General features: G+C 37.1%; 2 protein-coding genes across 2 annotated transcripts; both read right to left on the minus strand.

The window, feature by feature from the left end:
* Positions 1-408: 408 nt before the first annotated feature.
* On the minus strand, positions 409-5,104 carry LOC105059070 (ras-related protein RABE1a). Its single transcript, XM_010942232.3, has 8 exons — positions 4,972-5,104; positions 4,006-4,078; positions 3,817-3,917; positions 1,482-1,547; positions 1,255-1,352; positions 1,110-1,172; positions 927-1,019; positions 409-823 (listed from the first exon to the last, which is right to left on the minus strand). Exons 1-8 carry the CDS (start codon positions 5,042-5,044, stop codon positions 740-742), a joined length of 651 nt encoding a protein of 216 aa, XP_010940534.1. The 5' UTR covers positions 5,045-5,104; the 3' UTR covers positions 409-739.
* A 16,344-nt stretch (positions 5,105-21,448) lies between these two features.
* Positions 21,449-23,007, minus strand: LOC105059071 (zinc finger protein ZAT5). The gene has a single exon (XM_010942233.3). The coding sequence runs from the start codon at positions 22,557-22,559 to the stop codon at positions 21,684-21,686; it is 876 nt and encodes a 291-aa protein (XP_010940535.1). The 5' UTR covers positions 22,560-23,007; the 3' UTR covers positions 21,449-21,683.
* Positions 23,008-23,242: the final 235 nt, after the last annotated feature.

The raw sequence follows: 23,242 nt of genomic DNA on the forward strand, positions 1-23,242 counted from the left end.
AACTACAGAAGCAAATTTTAGTATCCAATATCTATATTTGTATTCGCTAAATAAAAAGAGACACTATGGATGTATCCATATTCAATCCATGCACCGACCTACTGAAGATTCAACAGAAATTGTCCCAAAACTGGTTACTGGAAGACTTCTAAAAGAAATATATCATAAATCTGCTAAACTCTTTGGTGCAGTTACCTGATTTAGGAAATCTTTTGATGTAGAGAACTTTCATAGTCAATATAATAAAGCTGAGGCAGTGATGAGATCCACACTTGCAGATTTTATCAAAAAAGGTTCTGCCATTGCACTTAAGATACCATAATCTCACAAAAAATGAGCTATAGCAACGCATCTAATCATTATGGTTAAACCAAGTAACCAACAGTATTTTGTTTCACGCTGGGGATATTTCACTTTAAGGAACATCATCTCATTAGAGTCAGAACTGTACTTAATAAAGATTCCTTCAAAAGAAAAGAATGGGGAGAAAAAGCAGAAATAAAAAGAGCACAGGGAAGGAATTGGTAGAAACAGTGGATGCCAGCACAGGAAGGATCATTTGAGTATTCAAATTAGGTAAATTGATGAGAGCATAGAACTCTCAACTGGTTAAATAACGGTAGCGAAAGGTGCTGGCTTCTTGTGTTGCCTCAGTTATGCTGGACAGCTTGCCCCAACCACATAAGAAAGCACAGGTGCACAAGAAACTCCAAGGAGTCTCACTTTGCTTGATAATCATTCAGGAACCACAGCAACTTGATTTCTGCTCCGCAATGCTGGGGGCAGCAGCAGCATCTGGATTGTTGATTTTGATGGTTTGGGGCTACAAAATGTTAAAAATGGAAAATTAAAAATGCAAATTAAAAAAAAAAAGAAAAAAGGGTTCCAGATCTCAAATCTTCATTTTATACTGAGGACATGTATACCTCAGATTTAGAGTCACTATCTGCTAGTCTTTGCTTGATGTCCCTAGCAATTGAGAAGAAGACCTGCTCCACATTGAAGTTTGTTTTTGCACTCTGAAAGTATTGGCATCAATCGAAAATGAATTAATGCAATAGTTTGAGATCTCCAAAGGAAATTTGTGTGACCTGCATATGCCAACTTACAGTCTCGAAAAATTTGATGCCATATTCATCAGCTAGCATCTGGCCCTGCGATGTAGAGACAGCCTAAAGGGGAAAACTAAATTGCAATCGTGAATGCGTATATGGAGATAGAAGCGAAGGAATATTTGTCTTAAATTAATCATACCCGCTTGCTCTCATCCATGTCAGCCTTGTTGCCAACCAATATTTTGTTAACATTATCAGATGCATGCTGCTCAATTTGACGAATCCAGTTCCTAATATCTAATGTCTGAATCAGGAGAAACAACCATGAAAAAGATGTCAACATATTTTAATTAAAAACCAGCAAATGTAGTTTAAAGAGATGAGGACATGCTGAGTGGGCAACAAAAAAAAACAAGAAGTGGATACTGTTGAAAGAAGATTCATCAGTGACATCATAAACCAGCAAAATACCCATTGCTCCCCTGTAATAAGCTGCAGAAGAAACAAAAAACCAAATATAACATATGAAGAAGATCAGGAGTTTAAGCAGATGAAATTTCAACATAAATAGATCCAGGTGAAATTTCAGAATAAACATACTCTATTAACAACATTGTGTACGTTGAGTTGGTTTATTGTTTGATGCAATTTGGTCATATGGATATTTTTGGAAAATAAAATTTATTGAATGACTGAATAGATGCTCATGTGTGTGCATGGATTACAAGATATGCATACTATAAACAAATGGTTTACAAAATTATGCATGTGGAATAGCCCACCATATTCTCTCTCTCTTTTTTCCTTCATTTAATAATTCTTTTCCCCCATCCTCTTCTCTCATCTGACTATTACCCTCCTCTTCCATTCACCATCAAAAACCTATACTTTTTCTCCAGCGAACTCCTTCCATCAAACCACCCGCAGCAACAGGGAGGTGGACATCGGAATTGCAAGAGGTGATAGTTGCAGAAGGAAGTCGAATAGATGAAAGTGGTTGAAGAAATGCATCCAGAATGACAAAATTCAATGGGTGAAGGTGGTTCGAGAAAAGCAACCAGAATGATGCAAGTGTGGAGAAAGTAATTAGCATGATATGGGTGGTGGTTGCAGGCAGTCTTTTAAAAGGTAGTTACAGTCTATAGAAGGTGAAGGAATCGCAGTGCATATGCAATATGATGGCACCAATAATTATTTTTAAAAAAATTTAAAATTAAACAATATACTAATTAATTACAATAAAAATAATAATAACAACAGTTTTTTTTTTTGATAAATAATAACAATATTAACACAATATTAACAATAATAACAACCGACATGTAATATTGACTACAAGTACTTAGTGTGTAGTATGAATAATTACAATATAATTAACGACTAATAATATTAATACTCACATGAAGCTCATTTGTGACCTACATCAAACTTAACCATCAACCTGAAGTTGCTTCATCAACCATCAACTTCAACTTACTTCATCCACACAGGCTTGCATAAGAGGGAGGAGCATGTGGTACTTAGAATGCCAAGCAGACTGTATATATAGCGAAACAATGCTACGTGGGCTGCATATATGTCTGCACAATGCTAAATGGACCATTTTTTAGGCCCATATACAGTATGAATTGTAATTGTACATAGACAAGAGGTGGAGTCAGGAGATCACATCTGAATATGTGGGACATATGTAGCCACATATGCCAAAATGACTCTGGAGGAGAACAAAGGAGGGCCACAAGAGTGGTAGGTCAAGCAACAATGGGTATGGCAACTGCAAGAATCTACCAGAATGCTAGCAGAAGCTGTTCAAAAAAAAAAAAATGCTGGAACAAGGATAGTCGATTGGAAGGGCTGTGTACTTTTTCTCATGTTGTCTTGGACCATTGATGTAGCAAGCTTTGTGTGGCATCTTTATTAACAGTTTACAGTGGGTGCAACAACAACCGTGCAGTCAAAAGTATGATTTAATGCAATGTTGTCACATGCAGCTGCCTAGGGATTTAGACAATCCAACACCCCAGGCATTTGACATTTTGTAGGCTTTCAAGCAATAAGGCCGTTCACGTGCCTGGATTGAGTCCCAGGCAAGTACCTGCCCATCTAGTGGCAGTCTGTCTTAAAAAGAAACCTTTTGCTCATTTGCACAGAGTGTTCATTTTTTTTAAAATTAATTTTACCTTTAAATAGAAAAAAATCTACTTGAAAATGCATTCCTTGGATATCAATTGATGCTTTTGCATGTTATATTTCTAGGGCCTTTAGATATGTTAAATACTTACTAAAAAATTATTTCGATTAAAGCAACTAAATCATTGATTATACTATTGACTAAAATAGTTACAACCTTACTATTTATCCGTATCATGTTCTTTGATGTGCTTCCTACAAACTATATACTTTATGTATCATGCAATTCTAGAAGTTTTTAGGAAATTTTTATTAGTCACTACCCTGGCTGCCTAAGCATACTGCCTGGCCTTTAAGCGGGTCAATTCTTAATAATCCTAGGCAGTTAGACAACCACACTTTCACGCAAAGCAGTGTAGGCAAATTTATGTAAGGTCCAAGGACAAACAGGTATACATCCACACAAGCTGCCAGCAGTTTCCTTCATTAAGATTATTGTTATATTGGACATATAAGGAAATGAAAATAATAGGCAAATATTACCACAATATAAGGCCTAAAGTAACCAGCCAAAAGAATTTATTTCTTCTCTTCTCTTTTGGTGGAACACTGCATATTTTTTGTAATATACCTGTTGTAATCGTACGAAAACGTTCTTGACCAGCTGTATCCCATATCTGCAACTTAATACGTTTCCCATCAAGTTCAATTGTCCTGATCTTAAAGTCAATCCTAAGAAATAAACAATCCCGACATAAGAATTACAGAATTAAGTAGAACCAGCCATAGCTGAGATGAGAAATAAGATATGATTACACACCCTATTGTGGTAATAAAACTAGTGGTGAAAGAATCATCAGTAAAGCGCAAAAGCAAACAACTCTTTCCAACCCCTGCAAGGTATAAGTTTCAGCAATTCGTATAAATCATAGGAAGAAGACAATAATCTGAGTCTCACACACTGCAACTAACCCCACATTGTTAGTTAAAGAGAAAAGATAAGCAACACAACAGAGTAGACATAAAATAAAACAATATACAACATATCTATGCACTTTGGTAACTATCTTTGTCTACAAACAATGCTGGGTGTCCTAATAACTCAACCTGAACAACAACATGTAATCAGGTCCGGACGGACAAAAAGCCGGACCAGTTAAAGTTATTGGATTTGGATGGACCCTGTGAAGGATCTGATACTTGCTAAGTTGCAGTGGACTATTTTTGGATTCAAAACTCATCGAGATTCTTATCAGATGTTGAATTACTCAGGAGTAGATAAAATAAAACAATGGCAGGCCATCCGACATAATAACTAACAGCATACCCAAACCCAGGGATGAACCTCCGAAGTAATTTAATTATGATTTGTGTTTCGACTGCACTTACTTGTATAGTTTAAATCTGGATTTGGATCTTAGTTTAATGAATCGCGTAAAGAAACCCCAAATTCAACCATTTTCCTCCTCGATTGCACCCAGAGCGATCAATTGCTCATTATTTTAACAATTCCATAAACTTCGGATCCTGAGATTCCCAGTCCTTCGAGGAAATCAATTAAATCAAACAAATTAAAGAGGCTCCTAAGATTACCACTCAAAAAGCAGTCATTTTATAAAAAAAAGAAAGAAAAAGAATCCAATTCAGTGCCGGCCATCTGTTCGTCCAAATGCCAATAAGAAACCAACCGATCAGATAACAAACAAAATCGGTAATCAGATTACAAAGAAAATCGGGACCAAGAAAACCCAAGCAGACAGGAGATATCAAAGAAAGATAAACTTGCCGCTATCGCCGATCAGGAGGAGCTTGATGAGGTAGTCGTAGTCCGCGCGCGCTCTCGCCGGTGGTGCCGCCATCTCTTCTCCTCCGCCGCCGTCCGGCACAGCACTCAGCCCGGCTAAATGACTGGAATAGATCCTAATTTATAGTTTTAGATTAAAACGGACAGACCCCTCGATCGGCTGCCAGCTGTGATCAGCATTCTCCATCATATTACGACACGTGCCGCATTTCCTCAACGCTACAAGATGGGTCCCACATTCCCCAGTTGCCACGTCAGAAAATCGGTAATTACAGATTGACACGTCATTGATTATCTTAAAATGCTGTTCGAGTGGAAACAGCTGTATTTGTGTGAATATGATCGTACGTGCCCGAATTAGAACCTTAAGCCCCTGGGCTCCTAAACCGAGATGATGGTTGTGTTCATCTGCCTTGAGGAATACTTTTACTTGCATTTTTCTATGCTCAGATAATTTACATTAGCCTTGGCTTGGCCTTTCGCCCCTCGGTGATGACAGTTTTCATCGTTTTCGATCGCACCGCTTTAACAAAATCACGCGTATGGTATAGGTTAAACGCCTATTTTGCCAGGTAAAACGCCTCGGACGTCGCTGCCGGAAGTGACCGCGCTATATATGCCCTCCACGTGGACTCCTCGTACTCCAAGCCCTCGGGGTTTGTCCCGTCCGCCAAGAACCGCGATTCGTGGGTACATCCACCCACCATGCATGACCACCGACCATGCTCATTGGCCATTGAGCTTTTGATTCGTTCCGTCATGGGGTTTTTTGTTTTTTGTTTTTTTTGGTAAGAACTGGATCGTGAAGCTTTCATTACAATAGCAGAACTAGTAACAGCTTTGATTCATTCAGTCGTAGGGTTTTGAAGACATAAAGTGGTCTTTAGATAAGTTTAAGAACATATAAATGACCTGCTGAAATTTGGCTTAATGCTTAGGATAAAGGCCAAGTATTTGGCCCATCAATGGTGCTTCGCAAAAGATCAGACATCCCGGAGAATATTTTAAATGTATGCAACATGATCTGGATGTGCCATTCTGCATGTGTTCTTCTCCTATTTTGACTGGCTGCATACCATGGGAGGTTTAGTGTTCCATTGGATTATTGCAGCTAGACAAAGGTGTGATGCTTCTTCTAGATGCATTGGCCATTGTACAACACATAATGTGATGTTGTATTTATCTAATCTAAGCAAAAGCACTTAATTGACGAGGAATGTTAAATTGGATGCTTCCAAGCATAAGAACTACAATCTGTCACTGTACAGACCATTCGTTAGCACTTCAAGGAGTAAGTGTTAGAAAGTACTCAACATATTGCATACAGTCCACTTCAAAATGAGAGGATTTGTCAAAATTTGCTGGGACAAGGAAGAAGATGGACCAGAGTTGCCAAATGAAAATGGCATATTATCGAAGAAGGAAATTTGTCATTAGAGTTCATAAATCGATTGCGAGATTCTCTTCTATTTGGAAAGGCATCAACAAAGATCTCAAGGCATTCTAGAACTGTACTTCAAGTTGGAGAATGATGAAAATAGTAGGTTCTAGGAGGATGTCTAGATTGGATCATCCCCCTTGGTCTCTCTGTTTGCTGATCTTTACGGAAGATTGGTGAAAAAGAATTCATCTGTAGCTTCTTGGTGGAGTAAAAGACACCAAATGTGGCGTTTGAAGTTCTTCGGGCCATTGACTCAGTTGGAAGATGCATAATTTGATGGCCTTCTCCAAATCCCGGATATTGCAAGAGCTAATAGACTTGCGGATGTGACAGTTTGGAAACTCATTTTTAATGGTCTCTTGTTAGTAAACTCCTACAACTTTTTGAACCATGGGGGTGTCAGCAGCAGCGGTTTCAAAAAAAAGTGAAGGTCTTCGTGTGGTTGGCTGACAAAAATAGGTTACATGTAGGCAAATTTTGGCCAGAAAAGGATGGGGCGCTGGTCTGGCTTTGTGGAGCAAATTTGGAGATGGCTTCGCACTTGGCTTGTCAAATGCCTCTTTAAGAAGAGCTTGTTTTTCTCTCTCGAGACCCAACTGAACTTTTGTGTTTGGGCATTGGGATGCATGGAGGAGGAAGAGAATCAAAGGAAATTGAAGGGGAGGGTGGCATCAACTTGTCATGGCTGTATGTTGGCATATTTGGCCAGAAAGAAATGCTTAAATCTTCCATAACAAAAAAGCTCCAATTAATTATGTGCTTAACAAAATTTTTAGGAGATATTCTATTGGAAGGAGTTGGGATCTGAAATCAGAATGAAAATAGATGACTCACATTCTAATCGTTTGATTTGGAGAAGTTCTATTTCAATTTCGATTCGGAAATGGAATGAAAATGGCTCAATCTACCTAAAACATAATTTCTACTCTCCTTTAAGATTTAAATTTTTATTCCGATTTCGGTCAAGAACAAAATACTTCTGGAGATTCGACTATTCCGATTTCGATTCCCATCCATTCCGATTTTGATTTCGATTCTAATTATGAACCAAACACTCCCTTAGCATCTTCCAGCAATGAAAGCATTTGTGCAGTGGAAAAAGAAGAGGCAACCATTACAGAATTGAGTCTCTTCTTTGCCCTCTTTTACTAATATAGGTTTTTTCTTCCTTGTATCTTATTTTCTTTCAACATATTAGGCTTCCGTTATATTCCTGATGTAAGAGTCTATTGTGTTCTTGAAACCTGTCCATTTTATAAATAGTATTGGGATTGTGGAGTCTAATCCATCCCTTTAATCCAAATCTTATTTGCATGCTACAATTTTAGTCATGGGTTTCATTGCATGATCAGCGAACGAGGGGGTCAAGGGGATAGTGCCACCTTGCCCGAGGGAGGGGGGTCTAGGGGGTGGAACCCCATCAAACAAACGGTAGAGGGTATATACTACTGATGGCTGTGATTCTCCATTGGAATGGAGAGCAAATTCGAAAACACCTCTACCAGTTGTTAACTCTAATCCCTGGTATAAATAAATAATCATTGAATATCAAATGCATGAGAGCCGACAGCTGTGCTGTATAGAAGAGAGGGTGTGTAGAAGAGAATTACTTTCCCATCTCTTGTACTCTTGTAAAATTTTTGATTATATAATAAAATTTTTCTGTGCGATCGTGGACGTAGGAGTAAAATACTCTGAACTACGTAAACCCCTGTGTTCTTATGTATGTATGCGATTTAGTATTCTTTCCTTCTTCCTTCCATTATTCTTTACATCTCATTGCACTCCGCCCTATGTTTCTAACAAATAGTCTATTATATATCTCCTTTCTCATTAAATAGTCTATTTCTAATAAAGCTGGAGGAAGTACTTTACTCCCTCCATTTCACTTTAAAAAAAATGGATTTGCCAAAATATATGTCATTATGTCTTTTTGAAGAAATACGGAGGCCGAGAAACCAGCCTTCTATTATTTATTGAAAAAGAGTATTTATAGGCTAGCTATGACACAAAGAAGTTACAAAGCCCTATTTCAGGCACACGGAGGTAAAAAAACAAACAGGAAACAAAAAAAAGTAAAAAACTAACAAGAAAGTTACTATGTCGTTATGTTATTGCTATTCCTTTTGACTCTCTAACTTCTGTTGGATGTATGCTCTAAAAATCAATTTTGACTGATACATTTCATATTTCTAGGATATGATTTTGTACTTATTGGATAGTTATATTACCATTCATATCTATGTGTTCATGAATCATCCAAGAGATTAATAACATGATGACACATATTCTCAAAGAGTTGAAAATTTGAGGCATATGTCATTGATGGTTCATTCCTAAATTGCTCCTGGTCATAGGATCATTATGGGGATGGTGATTGATCTGAATAGATCAGTGCACGGATCACTTTATTCGGATAGATGGATCTCGAGTCTGCAGTGTAGAGACACTGAAGTGAGAGTGTAGGTGATTGTCCGAGAACAACTAGCATTGAGCGTGACCAACACAAGAAGTCATGTGGATGTCTGCTCACTCGTTAGTGACTTTCTCGATACTGCAGTTGTATGACTGATCCTTTGATCTGAGATGACACTACTGCTTGCAGTGAGGCTGCTGGAGTTTGACTGATACATCAACATGGATCTCAAGGAGCACTTGTAGTGGATGTTGGCGATAATTAGTCCACTGTAAGAGTGGGGTGTGCATCAAGATGGGATCTATCGATCCTATTAGAAGAGAGTAGTCCTATAAGATTTAAGAGGCTGAGTCCTTAAGTCTATAGCCATAGCAGTGTGATTGATGAAAAAAAATTCCATAGAATCACATATGGACTTAAGCTGATTGAATCTATCATATGACCGATGTTGAGGTTTGACGATTTATCCATGATTTGTCATCTAATCGGCACTCACGATAGAGGGACTGAATCACACGTTAACTACACCTAGAGGTTCATTTTAGTTCTACTGAATTACCACTACATACTACTAGGAGTCACTAGTGAATTGTGAGAGCTCACTAGGATTATTCTGGATCGACAATCCTTATTGAGTTAGAGTAAAATTATTCTAACCCATTAAAAAGAGTTTCAATGATACGATGATAGAGATCATTGTATGTCTCACTACCAGATAGAATTGAACCTATGAGATCACACAACAAAGAAATTAGGTCTGAAATAAATAATTGAACTTATGAAGTATCAATTTGATTTAGAAAAATTCATTGGGTTCATGATAACCTTGCTAGATATAGTTGGATCTAATTTCTCTTTTCGTTGGGATTACTTATTTGATAAGTTAATTCTAACTTAATTACCTGCTAATAACCTACATGAATAAGATTCATGAGACTTCAATTATTGGGTTGCTAAGGTTATGGATCACATAAATTAAGGGTGCAAGTCTTTTATGAATCTCCTTGATAGTTATTATAGGGCACCACCTTGATTTGATCAATTTGGACATGTCCATTAATTAAAGGGTCTTTTGTTTTTATATGGAGCATCTCTTGATATTTTGGGGTGTCTAATTAGAGGTACAAGGGCTCCAATTGTTGGCACCTAATGGGCTTCCTAATGTAAGTTGGATAACTTAAGTTAATAGAAATCCGAATGCAAGTAGGACTTGTATTATGAGATTGAATATGATTCAATCTTTATGTCTACTTAAAAGGACCTCCCCTAAAGTCTTCTGAGTATCTAAACCAGCAGCCCCTCACACCCAAAGTCTCTCCCCACATCCTCTCTTTCTCCTCTTTTCTCCTCTTGGGCATTCTACACGCCCTTCTCTTGGGACGCGCGTCCCAAGATGTTTCATGTCCAAAGAAATTTGGGTGCCTTTTTCTTACTGATTTCTAGCATTTGGTAGTAGTACATAGTAAGGAGAAACTTTAGAGAAGAGAAAAAGAAGAAGATCAAAGAGAAAGATCAAGTATTGATCGCGATCCAGACTTCGCTCAGATTTAGCAGGCTGAATTTTGGAAATTCAAAATTTAGATTATAGAAGACTGTTCTAGGCTGATCCCAAGTAGATACTCGTAGAGGTCGAATATTTGTGCGGCTAACAGAGAGCCTCTTCTCTTCTAGATCCAGTTTTGAAGAAAGAAATTGCAAAATAGGTATGTGATTTGATCACAATCTGAATTTCAGTATATATCAATTTCAGCATATGAAATAAATCATGTGGTTTTACATTTTTATGCATGCAAAATTAAGATTAAAATTATTTTAATCTTATTTTCTATTATGATATTTAAAAAATAAAATTTTTGAAATACATATGCATGCTTCAAATCCCGAAATCCAACAGTGGTATCAGAGCCACGGGTTTTCATATGCTGAATTTTAATATACATATTTTTGAAAAAAAATTTAAAATTAATTTTTTCTTGATACATGAGAAGAATGGATGGATCTTCAAATCTAAAATTTAATTTTAGATTTAATTCTAGAATATATAGTTGATATGTTGATGCATGCATAGATCTGAAAATTGATCTAGAAAAAGTTCTAGTTCATGTAAAATAGATACATGCATGAAACTTGAATTTTTTTGTGATCTGAATTTTGATTCATATGTATGATATATGATTGCATATTTAGATCATAAATTTAATTTTAATCTGATCTATGATTAGTATATGAGATATATAATATCATGTTTAGATCTGAAATTTTGTTTAAGTTCTGATTTTACATTCATATATGTAATATATGTTTGTATGATAGAACTTGAAAATTATTTTTATATTTTAATACTTACTTTCATGTAAAGTATTTAGATTTAAAATATAATTTTAGAATCTAAAATTTATATTTATGTATGAGGGTTTTGGTCATGAAAAAATCAAAAATTAGGTCATGTAATAGGATTACATCTAAGATTTTTTATTTGAAATATATAGGTCTAATTTGATTAAGTAATTAATTAAACTGAGTCAAGTATTGAATTGAGTTAGATCAATTAAGTTAATGATCATACGATTATTGTTGATCAAATCGATTGAGTCCTATATGTAAAATCGATTAACCTAAAGATCTAATTTGGCTTGTTAATTTGAGCCCAATTCACTTAAGCTAACCAACTCTGATCAATTGTCCAATTGGTGTCTAAGATAAGTAATTAAAAGATGATTATTTAATTAATTTTATTCACTTATCTGATCAATTTATTGGTGTCTTAAAAAAGCAACGGGGGGACCCCCACTAATCTTCACTTATCTAGCCAATTTGAAAAATTGAGTCACATATATGGTTGCTTGGTGGTTTGATTTAGTCCATGCCAATTACATCAGTCATGTGATGACTGATTAGATGAAAACTAAACTCAAATCTCTTTATAAAATATTAAGTTCAAGATCTTTCACCGTTGTAGATGTGCAGACGTACTACCAATGTTGATTGTTCTCGGCTGGTCATAGTAGTTCAGTTGCATCGAGAACACACAATCACTTTATTAGCAAAGAGTTGTTATGGAATAAAGATGGGGTTGGACCCAATAACTGTTAGGTGAGAGACCCAATGACGACTTTACACCTGCTTATGAATGGTGGGTCTGACTTAACTAAGAAGTGCGGGCAATAACTGTTAGGTGAGCCCACATAACTTAGAGACCAAGTAGCTACAATATACTTAGAGAAACATCTTGGCAAAGAGTTGTCCATGCATCGGTATTAATTCGTGTTATCAATAACTGTTAAATGAGGTGCACGACATCGGTGGGACCCAGCACCCACTAAAAATTTAATTATCGCATTAGGATTTTCGTTTCTCCACCCGAAGAGTGTAGGAGTTTTGATAAAATAGTGAGAGTCTCTTTTTGCATCTAAAAGTTCTTAGAGCAAAATTATAAAATAAATACAAACACCCAATTAAAATCTTTGCTCTCCGCTATCCATTGTGTCAGCTTTCAATCCTCTAGCTTGAATCCTAGATATCAACTGATTAATCGAAATCGAGTATATAGACTGGCTTACAAACTTAAGAATTGTTCTTAATTTTAGAAAATTAAGCAATGTTCTTTACTAGATTATTCTAATATCAACAACCCATCCAATCCATAGTTAACGAGCTATACTTGATGAGTGGATGGACAATGATAATAAAGATAGGTGCTATGCATGAGTATATGTACACTGCCAACAATATGTTGATTCATCCATAAGTATTGTGAGGTGATCAGAGTCACACAGCATATGTGATGCATGATGGGCAGTCAGTCTATGATCGTTATTTGATAATGATCGGGGACATTAAAGAGCTTAAAAGGCTCGACATGACCATGCATAAAGAATTACTTATGGATTTAATCCTGCGATCTCTGATTAGTTTATATGGATAGTTTATGGTAAACTACCATATGAAAGACCATCATGGCACTTTATCTGAATTGGTTAAAGTGCTGATAACAAAGGAACCTTGAAAGAGTTCAGAGGTAAATACCTGGAGAGCCTAAAGAAATAAAGACACACCTAAAGTAGGTATGTTGAAATTGCTCAATACTGTCCTTATGATTTCTTCTTCTCCTAGTTGAGCTACAGACTCTAGTGTAGAGTCGATGAGAAAGTAGAGGGTTGAGGAAGTAACTCTTGAATAGGTAATAGGGCAACAGTTGCTGCTGCGGTCATAGGTATCTATCCTTTACGATCATTATTTGGATTTAGTTCTTAGAGACAGTCTCTATCATTTGCATGTTGATGCATATGTGAACTTAATTGAGCAATCAGTGAATGTCATTGGATCTGAAAGATTTAAAATGAGATAAAATTTAAAATATATGTGGAACCTATAGCTAAGTCATATTGGAGAAGAAATGATTAACAAACTAAAAAAATATAGACTCGGACTCATTGACTGTTGAGTCAAATATAGTTTGTGCATCATCTCTTTGAGAAAATATGATCAAGCTACTTTTGTGGGACAAGAGGAAAATGACCACTGAGATACTTATCTTTGTACACATTTGATGTGTGCAGCCCATGTGATGTGCTAACCAAGGAGTTGTCTCTACTTTGTATATGAAATACAAATCTGAAATTTTTGAAAAGTTCAAAGAATTTAGATGTAAGTAGAGAAACAAGTCGAAAGATTTCTGAAGATACTTCGATTGGATCGATGATGCAATACCATTAAAAAAAATTTTTCGATTATCTCATAAAATGGCATTGTTTCATATTGGACCCCTCTTAGTAAATCTCAGCTCAATGAGATAAGAAAAGTCATGGGACTATATGAGATATGATCTAATCCATAATGAAATTCACTGATTTATCTATATTTCTTTAAAGATATACTTTATTTTTATGAAATTGGATTCTCTCTAAATCTATTCCTACCACACCATATGAGATATAACATGGTGAGAACTTAATCTTGATTATTTTGATATTCAAAGATGTCCAGCATGTGTCTAGGACAGTAGGTGGATATGTTAGAGGATATGTCTATAAAGCTCTTCCTAAAAGAATTTGTGATATTACTTTTCGATGGGATTACAATGTGATTGTGACTCAATGCTATCTTCTTAGAAAACTGTTTAACCAAGATGAAGCAGTGGGAGGAACGTTAAGCTCTAAGAGAGTGTCTCTGAAGAGCAGGGAGCCTTGAGACCTTAAGAACATATTAATTATGAATCAGTAGATGTGTATTCCTCTTCCACCTCATACACATAGTAAGATCTTCAACCCTCTCGAAGGTACTTAAATATGCTTAACAGAGGATGTAGAGAAAATCGTTTCTCATGGGAGATAGAAAATATAGAGATGATCCCAGAACCTACAACGAGACGATGTGAGACATCGACTCCAAGAAAGGATGTGAAATAGCTTTTCCTGAGTAGAGATCTTTTGAAAATTTTTATATGGAATAGCTTATGGATTTCACTTCTTATGATAGGTGATCACAAAGACCACAATATCCTTGGAGTTGGAATATTCATTTCAATAATATGATCAAATTATTTGATCAGATATGAGAAATTATGGATTTCAAAAGGATCAGTGGGAGTGTTCAATACTGACATCGGTTAAAAAATAGTTGAATATAGATTTCTTCATGAAAGACATAAAGTAAGTATCTTAAAGATCTATAGAGATAGATGCAATTGGATGCTTTGTATTTTCACAGATAAAGTACAGAGATCAGATGCTGAAAGCGTTTAGCATAGAAATTTCGAAGAGGAGTCTGCTACCCTCTCGAGCATAGTCGTATGTCATAAAGTATTTGAACTGATTATACCGTGATTGTCATAAGTAGATATCAGTTGTATCCAGACTGTGAGCGTTGAATTGCTGTGAAAATATTCTTAAGCTCTTAAGAAGAACTGAGGACATGTTCAAAGAAAGATCAAAATTAGGAGTGGGAGGATACACCAATTCAGACTTTATATCTGATATTGATGGTAGAATATCTACATCATGGATGTGTTCCTATATCGATATCTTAGAAGAATTTTAAATAATCGATCAATAGATGCTGAGTACATTGTAGATGTGTAGGATATATTCTGATTGTAATGTTAGTTGCAGAATTAGTTGTCATACTATCAGATACCGTGACACTATACTGCAAAGACAATGGCACCATAGCTAAGAAGCCTAGGTCTCACCAGATATCCACGAACATAGAACAGCAGAACATACAACTACCTCGAGTAGAAATATATAGAGATGAAGAGAGCAAACTCCACATGTGATGTGGATGACCCACTGGTAAGTCACATGGCTAGCCTAAGACTATAGCCTATCTTGTGAAGATAGGGCTTGGTACATGACAGATTGATTTTAGTGCAAGTGAAAAATTGTTGGATGTATGCTCTAGAAGTCAATCTTGACTGACATATTTCATATCTCTAGGACATGATTTTATACTTATTAGGCAGTTATATTACCATTCATGTCTATGTGTTCATGAATCATCCAAGAGATTAACAAGATGATGACACATATTCTCAAAGAGTTAAGAATTTGAGGTATATGTCATTGATGGTTGATTCCTAAATTACTCCTGATCATAGGATCATCATGAAGATGGTGATTGATCCGGATAGATCAGTGCATGGATCACTTTCTTCGGACAGATGGATCTCAAGTCTGCAGTATAGAGACACTGGAGCGAGAGTGCAGGTGGTTGTCAGAGAACAACTAGCATTGAGCGTGACCAACATGAGAAGTCATATGGATGTCTGCTCACTCGTTAGTGACTTTCTCGATACTCCTGCTGTATGATTGATCTTTTGATCTGAAATGATACTACTGCTCGCAGTGAAGCTGCTGGAGTTTAACTGACATATCAACATGGACTCAAAAAATTCTTGTAGTGGATGTTAACGACAGTTGATCCACTATAAGAATGGGGTGTGCATCAAGATGGGATCTATCGATCCTAGTAGAAGGGTGTAGTTCTATGAAATTTAAGAGGCTAAGTCCTTAAGTCTATGACCATAGCAGTGTGATTGATAGAAAAGAGTTTTCATAGAATCACATATGGACTTAAGCTGATTAAATCTATCATATGACTGATGTTGAGGTTTGACGATTTATCCATGATCTGTCATTTAGTCGGAACTCATGATAGAGGGACTGAATCATACATTAACTACACTTAGAGGTTCATTTCAATTCTACTGAGTTGTCACTGTATACTGCTAGGTGTCACTAGTGGATTGTGAGAGCTCACTAGGATTGTTCTGGATCGACAATCCTTATTGAGTTAGAGTAGAATTATTCTGACCTATTAAAAAGAGTTTCAATGATACGATGATAGAGATCATTGTATGTCTCACTATCAGATAGAATTGAACTTATGAGATCACACAACAAAGGGATTAGACCTGGAATAAGTAATTGAGCTTATGAAGTGTCAATTGGGTTTAGAGAAATCCATTGAGTTCATGGTAACCTTGCTAGCACATGGTTGGACCCAATTCCTCTTTCTATTAGAATTACTTATTTGATAAGTTAATTCTAACTTAATTACCTGCTAACAACCCTCATGAATAAGATTCATGAGACTTCAATTATTGGGTGTCTAAGGCTATGGATCACATAAATTAAGGGTGCAAATCCCTTATGAATCTCCTTGATAGTTATTATGGGGCACCACCTTGATTTGATCAATTTGGGCATGTCCATTGATTAGAGGGCCTTTTGTTTTCATATGGGATATCTCTTGGATGTGTTTTGGGGTATCTAATTATGGATGCAAGGGCTCCAATTGTTAGCGCCTAATGGGCTTCCTAATATAAGTTGGATAACTTAAGTTAATAGGAATCCTAATGCAAATAGGACTTATATTATGAGATTGAAGGATTTAATCTTTATGTCTATTTAAAAAGACCTCCCCTAAGGTCCTCTGAGCATCCAAACCAGCAGCCCCTCATACCCAAAGGCTCTCCTCACACCCTCTCTTCCTCCCCTTTTCTCTTCTCTTGGGCGTTCTACACGCCCTTCTCTTAGGACGCACGTCCCAAGGTATTTCATACCCAAAGGTGTTTGGATGCCTCTTTCTTACTGGTTTCTAGCATTTGGTAGCAGCACATAGCAAAGAAAAACTCTAGAGAAGAGGAGAAGAAGAAGATCAAGAAGAAAAATCAAGTGTTGATCGCGATCCAAGCTTCGTTCAGATTCAGTAGGCTGAATTTTGGAGATTCAAAATTCAAATTATAGAAGGCCGTTCCAGGCTGATCCCAAGTAGATACTCATAGAGGTCGGACACTTGTGCGGCTAGCAGAGAGTCTCTTCTCTTTCAGATCTAGTTTTGAAGAAAGGGATTGCGAAACAGGTATGTGATTTGATCACAATCTAAATTTCAGCATATATCAATTTCAGCATATAAAATAGATCGTGTGATTTTATGTTTTTATATATGCAAAACTAAGATTAAAATTATTTTAATCTTATTCTCCGCTGCGTTATTTAGAAAATAAAATTTTTGAAACACATATACATGCTTCAAACTCCAAAATCCTACAATTTCTCATCCTCAATGTCTTAAAATCACTGGGAGGAGGAAAATCCAAGTGTTTGCACAAGGATAATGCATATATGATTGAGTGATAGAGAACTTTCAAAGAAATTTATTCAGCATGGCCATAATTCAATTTGTTAACAAAAGAACCAAAAATTGTGGCTATCTAAAAAAAAAGGAATTCACTGTTAGCTCATGATCATATGCTCAACTTTGTAAGTATCCGCTTGGATCCTATCTAACCAAGCTGAAACTCTTGTCACGTAAAAGAAAAAGCCTCAGATCTAGCTTTCTCGATGACATAATCATGATTGCATGCTCATTGGCCAAAGCAAAAGCGAAAAAGTTAGAAAGGGATCAATCCCAAATGTCATCTAGAACCTAGAACCATTTTCTAGTTTCCAATGTGCTTTATTTATTGACAAATGCCCCATGTCCGATTCAAACAAAAGATACTTAATTTCTAAATTCAATAGAAAAATTTGCATTATAACTGGTTTCACTTGAGAAAATTTATCAAGTTTCTATAACAACAAGGCAATTAGTCAAGTTCTTGGAACTACTGTTCTCACTTGAGAAAATTTAATACAATTTTTTGTTTTGCTTTTAACTTTATAAATGTAATTTCTTGAAAGTGTTGATTTGGATGGCCTTATGATCTATAGCTTTTGTTGCTCATTGCTAACTTTGGAATTGCTGTTGTATTTGGATATGGTAAGATTGAGAAAAGAAATTCTCTGGCATTATTCTATTTTCACTTTAAACTTGATGTTCTTGACTTTATTTTTTATCTGAATTGCTCTTTTTAGTTGCTGATCGCTCTCTTTCTTGGATAAGATGGACAAAATAGCATAGCTTTCTTTTGTCTTTATTGAGTGTATTGTTAGTTGCTCAATCTTTAATCGTTTATCTTGATCTACAGATGTATGTTCTATCTTGGAGCATTTTGGAGTATCTTATTGTCGATTCTTTTACTCAATAGAGGGCTCAAAGAAAACCATCCAAGTTGATGTTGATTGCAATTTTGGACTGCTAGATCTCCATCTTGGATCTCTCTTTAGTTTGCTCTTCTTTCACATTATAGGATGATGATGAAGATTCTTCACAGCATTGTGAGGATTATGTGATTTCTTTTGTTGTTGTTTGTTTTGCTTTCTGATATACCTTCTGAGTCTTATTTAGTTTTGATATCTATTCCTTAAGTAAGTTTTTTTTCTTTCATACTGGAAGTGATTGTCCTGTCACTTAAAATTTTATATACATTTTATTTCTCTAGTTTACTTCATTGTACATTTGGCTTTTTATTAAATAAGTAGGATGACTAATGGTTTCATATCATTAGTCTTCATATTTCTCAAAAAATAGTTTCTGAAACTGCCCTAGAGAAATATTTTAATACCATGTAATTATATGATATGTTTAAACTATATATGATTACTATTCTTTCTTTTAAAAAAAAATTCATAAAATTAGTAGTAGTTTTCTTTTTTTGGTATTTGTGAAGCTCTATTGTTTTGCTGTTGTACTTCTATTTACTTAATGAAATGGATTAGAGTATTTGTATGATATTTTTCTTGAAAATACTTTATATATTTCTATCTGCAAATAAATTTGGACTCTAAACTTTAAATTTTTAATTATCCATATTAATTTAATCATGGCTATTTTTATATCGACAGGCCAGTTAGTTCATTTCAGCCACCAATTGATCCATATTATTTGGAATCCAGCCAAATCATTCATAAGATTTCAAACAAAATAAGAGCGAATCCAAAAATAAGTTCGCAATGGAGTTCACCTTTCATTTTCCTTGGTCATATCTTATTCAAATTAAAGGGTGACTCCTTTAGATTTCTTCTAAATTTCACTGCAGAGGACAAGACTCTTGAACAAAATGTTTGACTTTGTACAATAGTGGATCTACCCAACCCGCACGCTTTTCATGAATGTTCTAAAAAAAAGCATCCAACAGAACGCAAGTGGCTTTTCCTGACCTAATCTCAGAGCTTATCTACAGATTAAACATTCCAATTCTGCTTGAGTTTAAACCAATAAAAGCTTCGTAGTCAAGATAACATCATTGACCCTTCAATGGTATTACCACTTCAAAACCAGCAGGACCAGTAAACCACTACCGTTCAAGGCTTAGGTACTTGCACCTTGGAATTTCTTGGCAAGCAGCAAATTGGCCGTTCTTCAGGTTCTAACGTCTTCAGTTCACACATATGCACCAGTGTTTCACCACTCACAAAAAGCCTGCAATCAGTGGATGCAAGTATATTAACAAGGTATTTTGTCCCTTGCATAAATTTCTCTAAGGCTGCATGGACAAGAATTACAAGTAATACTAGGTCTAACTTCTTGTGTTGCAATGCTTGTTGAGTATAAGCTTGGCAAGTAGAACCATGTCAGAAACTGATTCTCTAGATCAGTGGAGAAGCACCATATATATTTTTCAGCCAATGTAACCCTTAAATCTGACAAACAGTGTGCCAAGTGAAAAGCATGCTGATCATATATATATATATATGTGTCCTTTTCATTTTGGAACTTAGGCATTTAATCTATCAATTCATGGTCGCTTACATGAGAAAGACAGGCCATGATACATTCATGTATTAATTGCTTCCAATGGAAAAGAATCCACCTAAGAATGCTCATGTGGTGTTTTTCCCCTTTTTTTCTCTCCAGAAAAATGGAGGGAGGACCCCCACAAGCTTTTGTTAGAGAGAAAGAATGGTCTTGTGGATATTGAAACAATTTGAATGTGGCTCCTGTGACTTGCTTACGTGGTGCTCATGGATTCAATAATTTCTTATCAATAGTTTTTTTTTTTTTTTTTTTCCAGAAAACAAGAATTATCGAGTCTTCATAAATAACAAAATTTTGACACAAATTTGGCTAGTTTGACACATGGCACTTGTCCAATGCAAACATTGGGTCTGCGGTGTGCAAGCCCTGCACCAAGATAAATTTTTCACATCACAGAGTAGAGTATCTGTAACCATCATGTGAACAGCAACTCTATCACACTACACAACGGTGGGAGCAGAAAGGGAAGGCAGCTCATAGCAGAAGCCCTTGTGATTTATTAAAAAGAAGAACTAGTAGCCAAAACAAATAGGAACTAGTAGCAGATGGTATTAAATTGTCGTGGTGGATGAATTATTAAGAGATGCTTACCGCCTCCATGTGACAATGTCAAAGCTGAAACACATACTCCTCCTTGTTTATGGTCTTCTCACGCAAAGTACACCATTGTGCTGCACCGCCAAAACGTCCACTTAACTGACATCCAGGCCTTTGATCAAGTCATTAAAAATCTAAGTTTCCCTTCTCATGCTATTAAAGTAGATGAGATGAAGTTACTTCACTGATTTGCTCTCCAATTGTTCCTCTCTCTCTCCAGCCAGGGAATATTTATCTCACAAACTTGTGACTTTAGATTATAGTAGGCGTATTTGCTCAGAAAGCAAGAGATTCATACTTGGCACACGCTGAATGTTCAGGCGTCACATGGTGTATTGGTCAAAAGCAAGTGATCAAGCTTCAAAGGACACGAAAGAGCTTCCTTTAATTTCCATACTGATAAATGATAGGCTCGCCTGCATATATTCATGAGATGGCTTGCAGTGCTGGCTGCTAATAGATGGTGACATGCAAGAGCTAAGGCTAAACACTAACATGTAACTGTTTCATGGCATTTATTGATCTTAGTGACACATTGATGTGTTAGGCATGGTAAATTGGACCTCCCATTTCAAGGAGATAAGCATATAGTTGTGTATATAGATACAAGTGTGTGCATGTTGATGGGCAGTAACCTATTTGCCTCCTTTCTCATAACCTCTCCTTCCTTTTGGCATTTAATGTGAAGAAAGTCGGCTTGCAAACAAAACAAACACACCAGAAGGAAACCGGCCTGATCCAAGACCTTTTCCTTGGTGGTGGAGAAACCAAGCTGAGCCAACTCTAACCTCCCCATCTCATTATTAATTCTTTAGGCTGCCACTTTGCCATAAATAAAACAAAGAAAACGGCAAATAATAAAAAGAGGAGGAAGGAAAAGCCTTTGAACTGATCACTCCCTTCTCATGAACACAATAACACCTTTTCTTCATTCTTCTTTACATAACATCATCACCATCCATCTCCATAGGAGAACAACTAAGGTGTAAAGAATCCAAAGAATCAATGGTAAATGGTAAAAGATATAATCAACATGACCCCCTCCGGGCTTCAAATAATAACAGTTAGAAATAAGACAGCTTTGATTTCAATGCCCGCTTAATAATGGCAATCCACCAAGGCCGACGCCGAGATGACGAGCGGCTGTTTGCTCTCAAATGCTAAGGCCATGGCTGACGGTGATTTCGGAACTTCTTCACGGTCGTCATCAGATGGTGCTGGGAGGTTGAGATCCAATGAGAGAACGTTCCTTTGCTTCTTCGCCTCCGAGGGTTCCTGGATGCTCACCTGTCGGTGCCGCCTCATGTGGCCTCCTAATGCTTGCCCTGAGGAGAATTCCGAACCACATATCGAGCACTCATGGATCCTGGGCTTGTTATTGCTGATACTACTGCTGTTGGTGTTGGTGGTAGCCATAATTGACTTCGAGATCAATGAATTCATGCTTACTTGGAGGCTATCTTCATCGATCACTGCTTTCTTTGCTTCGTTTCCGGTCATCGGGATCGCTAGCTTGGGCTTCTTATGGCTTGCTCGATGGCCGCCGAGAGCTTGGAATGAAGGGAAGCATTTGTTGCAGGTCTTGCACTCGTAGACATAGAATCCAGCCTTGCCGTCGGTCGTCGTGGTGGCCTCGGCTAGCCTACTACGGCTGGTGAACTTGTCGGCCACACCGTTGGTACTGGCTGGGCCGGCACCTTCTTCTCTCGGTGATTCGGGCTTCGGGACGGTATCAAGGGAGCGACCTTGGGCGAGGAGGATGAGGCAATTGGCCATGTCCTCCTCCTCCTCGGTGGTGGTCCCGGAGATCTCAGCTGAGGAGGTCGAGGAGGTGGGGGCGGTGGCAACCGCTGGGGCCGGCGCTAGGTGGAGCCTCTGGCGCTTGGTTCGCTTTCCTTTCACGACGGCATGGGTGCAGTCGCTGTTGCTGTTGGTGCTGTTGTCGGAGACCATGGCTTCCTCTGGAGTTACCATTGCTCTCCTCTCCTTAAAGAGCAGGTTAACCAAAAAAAAAAAAAAGGGGAACAAAGAAAGGAAGGAAAGGGAGGTGGGGGAATTGGAAACAAGAGAGGAAGCAAGAGAGAGTGGTGAGGAATTGAAGGGGGTTTATAGAGGTAGAGAGAGAGAGAGAGAGAGAGAGAGAGAGAGAGAGAGAGAGAGGAAGGGAGGTGAATAAGAAGAGGAAGGGCGTTTATATTTAGAATGGATGAATTGGATTGGAGTTTTGGGAGTCAAAACTGAGGAAAGCCGCCCCTTTGGCTTCGCTGAATGAGTCGGCCAGCCTTCCGTTTCCAAGCTCTGCACCAACTCACATTAAATATAGGCAGCAAAAGAAACGCAGGAGGGGAGGAGGGGAAGGAATAAGGACATTTGGAATTAGGTGGAAATTGGAGAGGCTTGGAGTGAAGGGAGGGGAGTGGGGAGCTATGGATGGAGAAAAGGCCCCCCTATTTTTGAGTAGTGTACACTTGACACTTTTGTTAACAAGGATAGGCTGGCCAATCAAAAAAATTATAAAACAAAAATAAAACTCATCAATATTACAACCAAGTGGACCACGATAAAAGCATGCTACCTCCCTCACAAGTCCTCAAAAAAAAAAAAAAAAAAGAATGTAATGAGAGAGAAAAATGTGTGAGTAATAATGTGACATGAGA

The sequence above is a fragment of the Elaeis guineensis genome, chromosome 16 (assembly GCF_000442705.2).
Source record: "Elaeis guineensis isolate ETL-2024a chromosome 16, EG11, whole genome shotgun sequence".
NCBI lineage: Eukaryota > Viridiplantae > Streptophyta > Magnoliopsida > Arecales > Arecaceae > Elaeis > Elaeis guineensis.

Excerpts from the sequence above, each read along its gene's own strand:
- LOC105059070 (XM_010942232.3), bottom strand. The coding sequence starts at position 5,044 with ATGGCGGCACCACCGGCGAGAGCGCGCGCGGACTACGACTACCTCATC. Across the intron at positions 4,079-4,971 it reads CCTCCTGATCGGCGATAGCG|GGGTTGGAAAGAGTTGTTTG; the intron begins GCAAGTTTATCT and ends TATACCTTGCAG. Across the intron at positions 1,173-1,254 it reads ACATGGATGAGAGCAAGCGG|GCTGTCTCTACATCGCAGGG; the intron begins GTATGATTAATT and ends TTTCCCCTTTAG.
- LOC105059071 (XM_010942233.3), bottom strand. The coding sequence starts at position 22,559 with ATGGTAACTCCAGAGGAAGCCATGGTCTCCGACAACAGCACCAACAGC.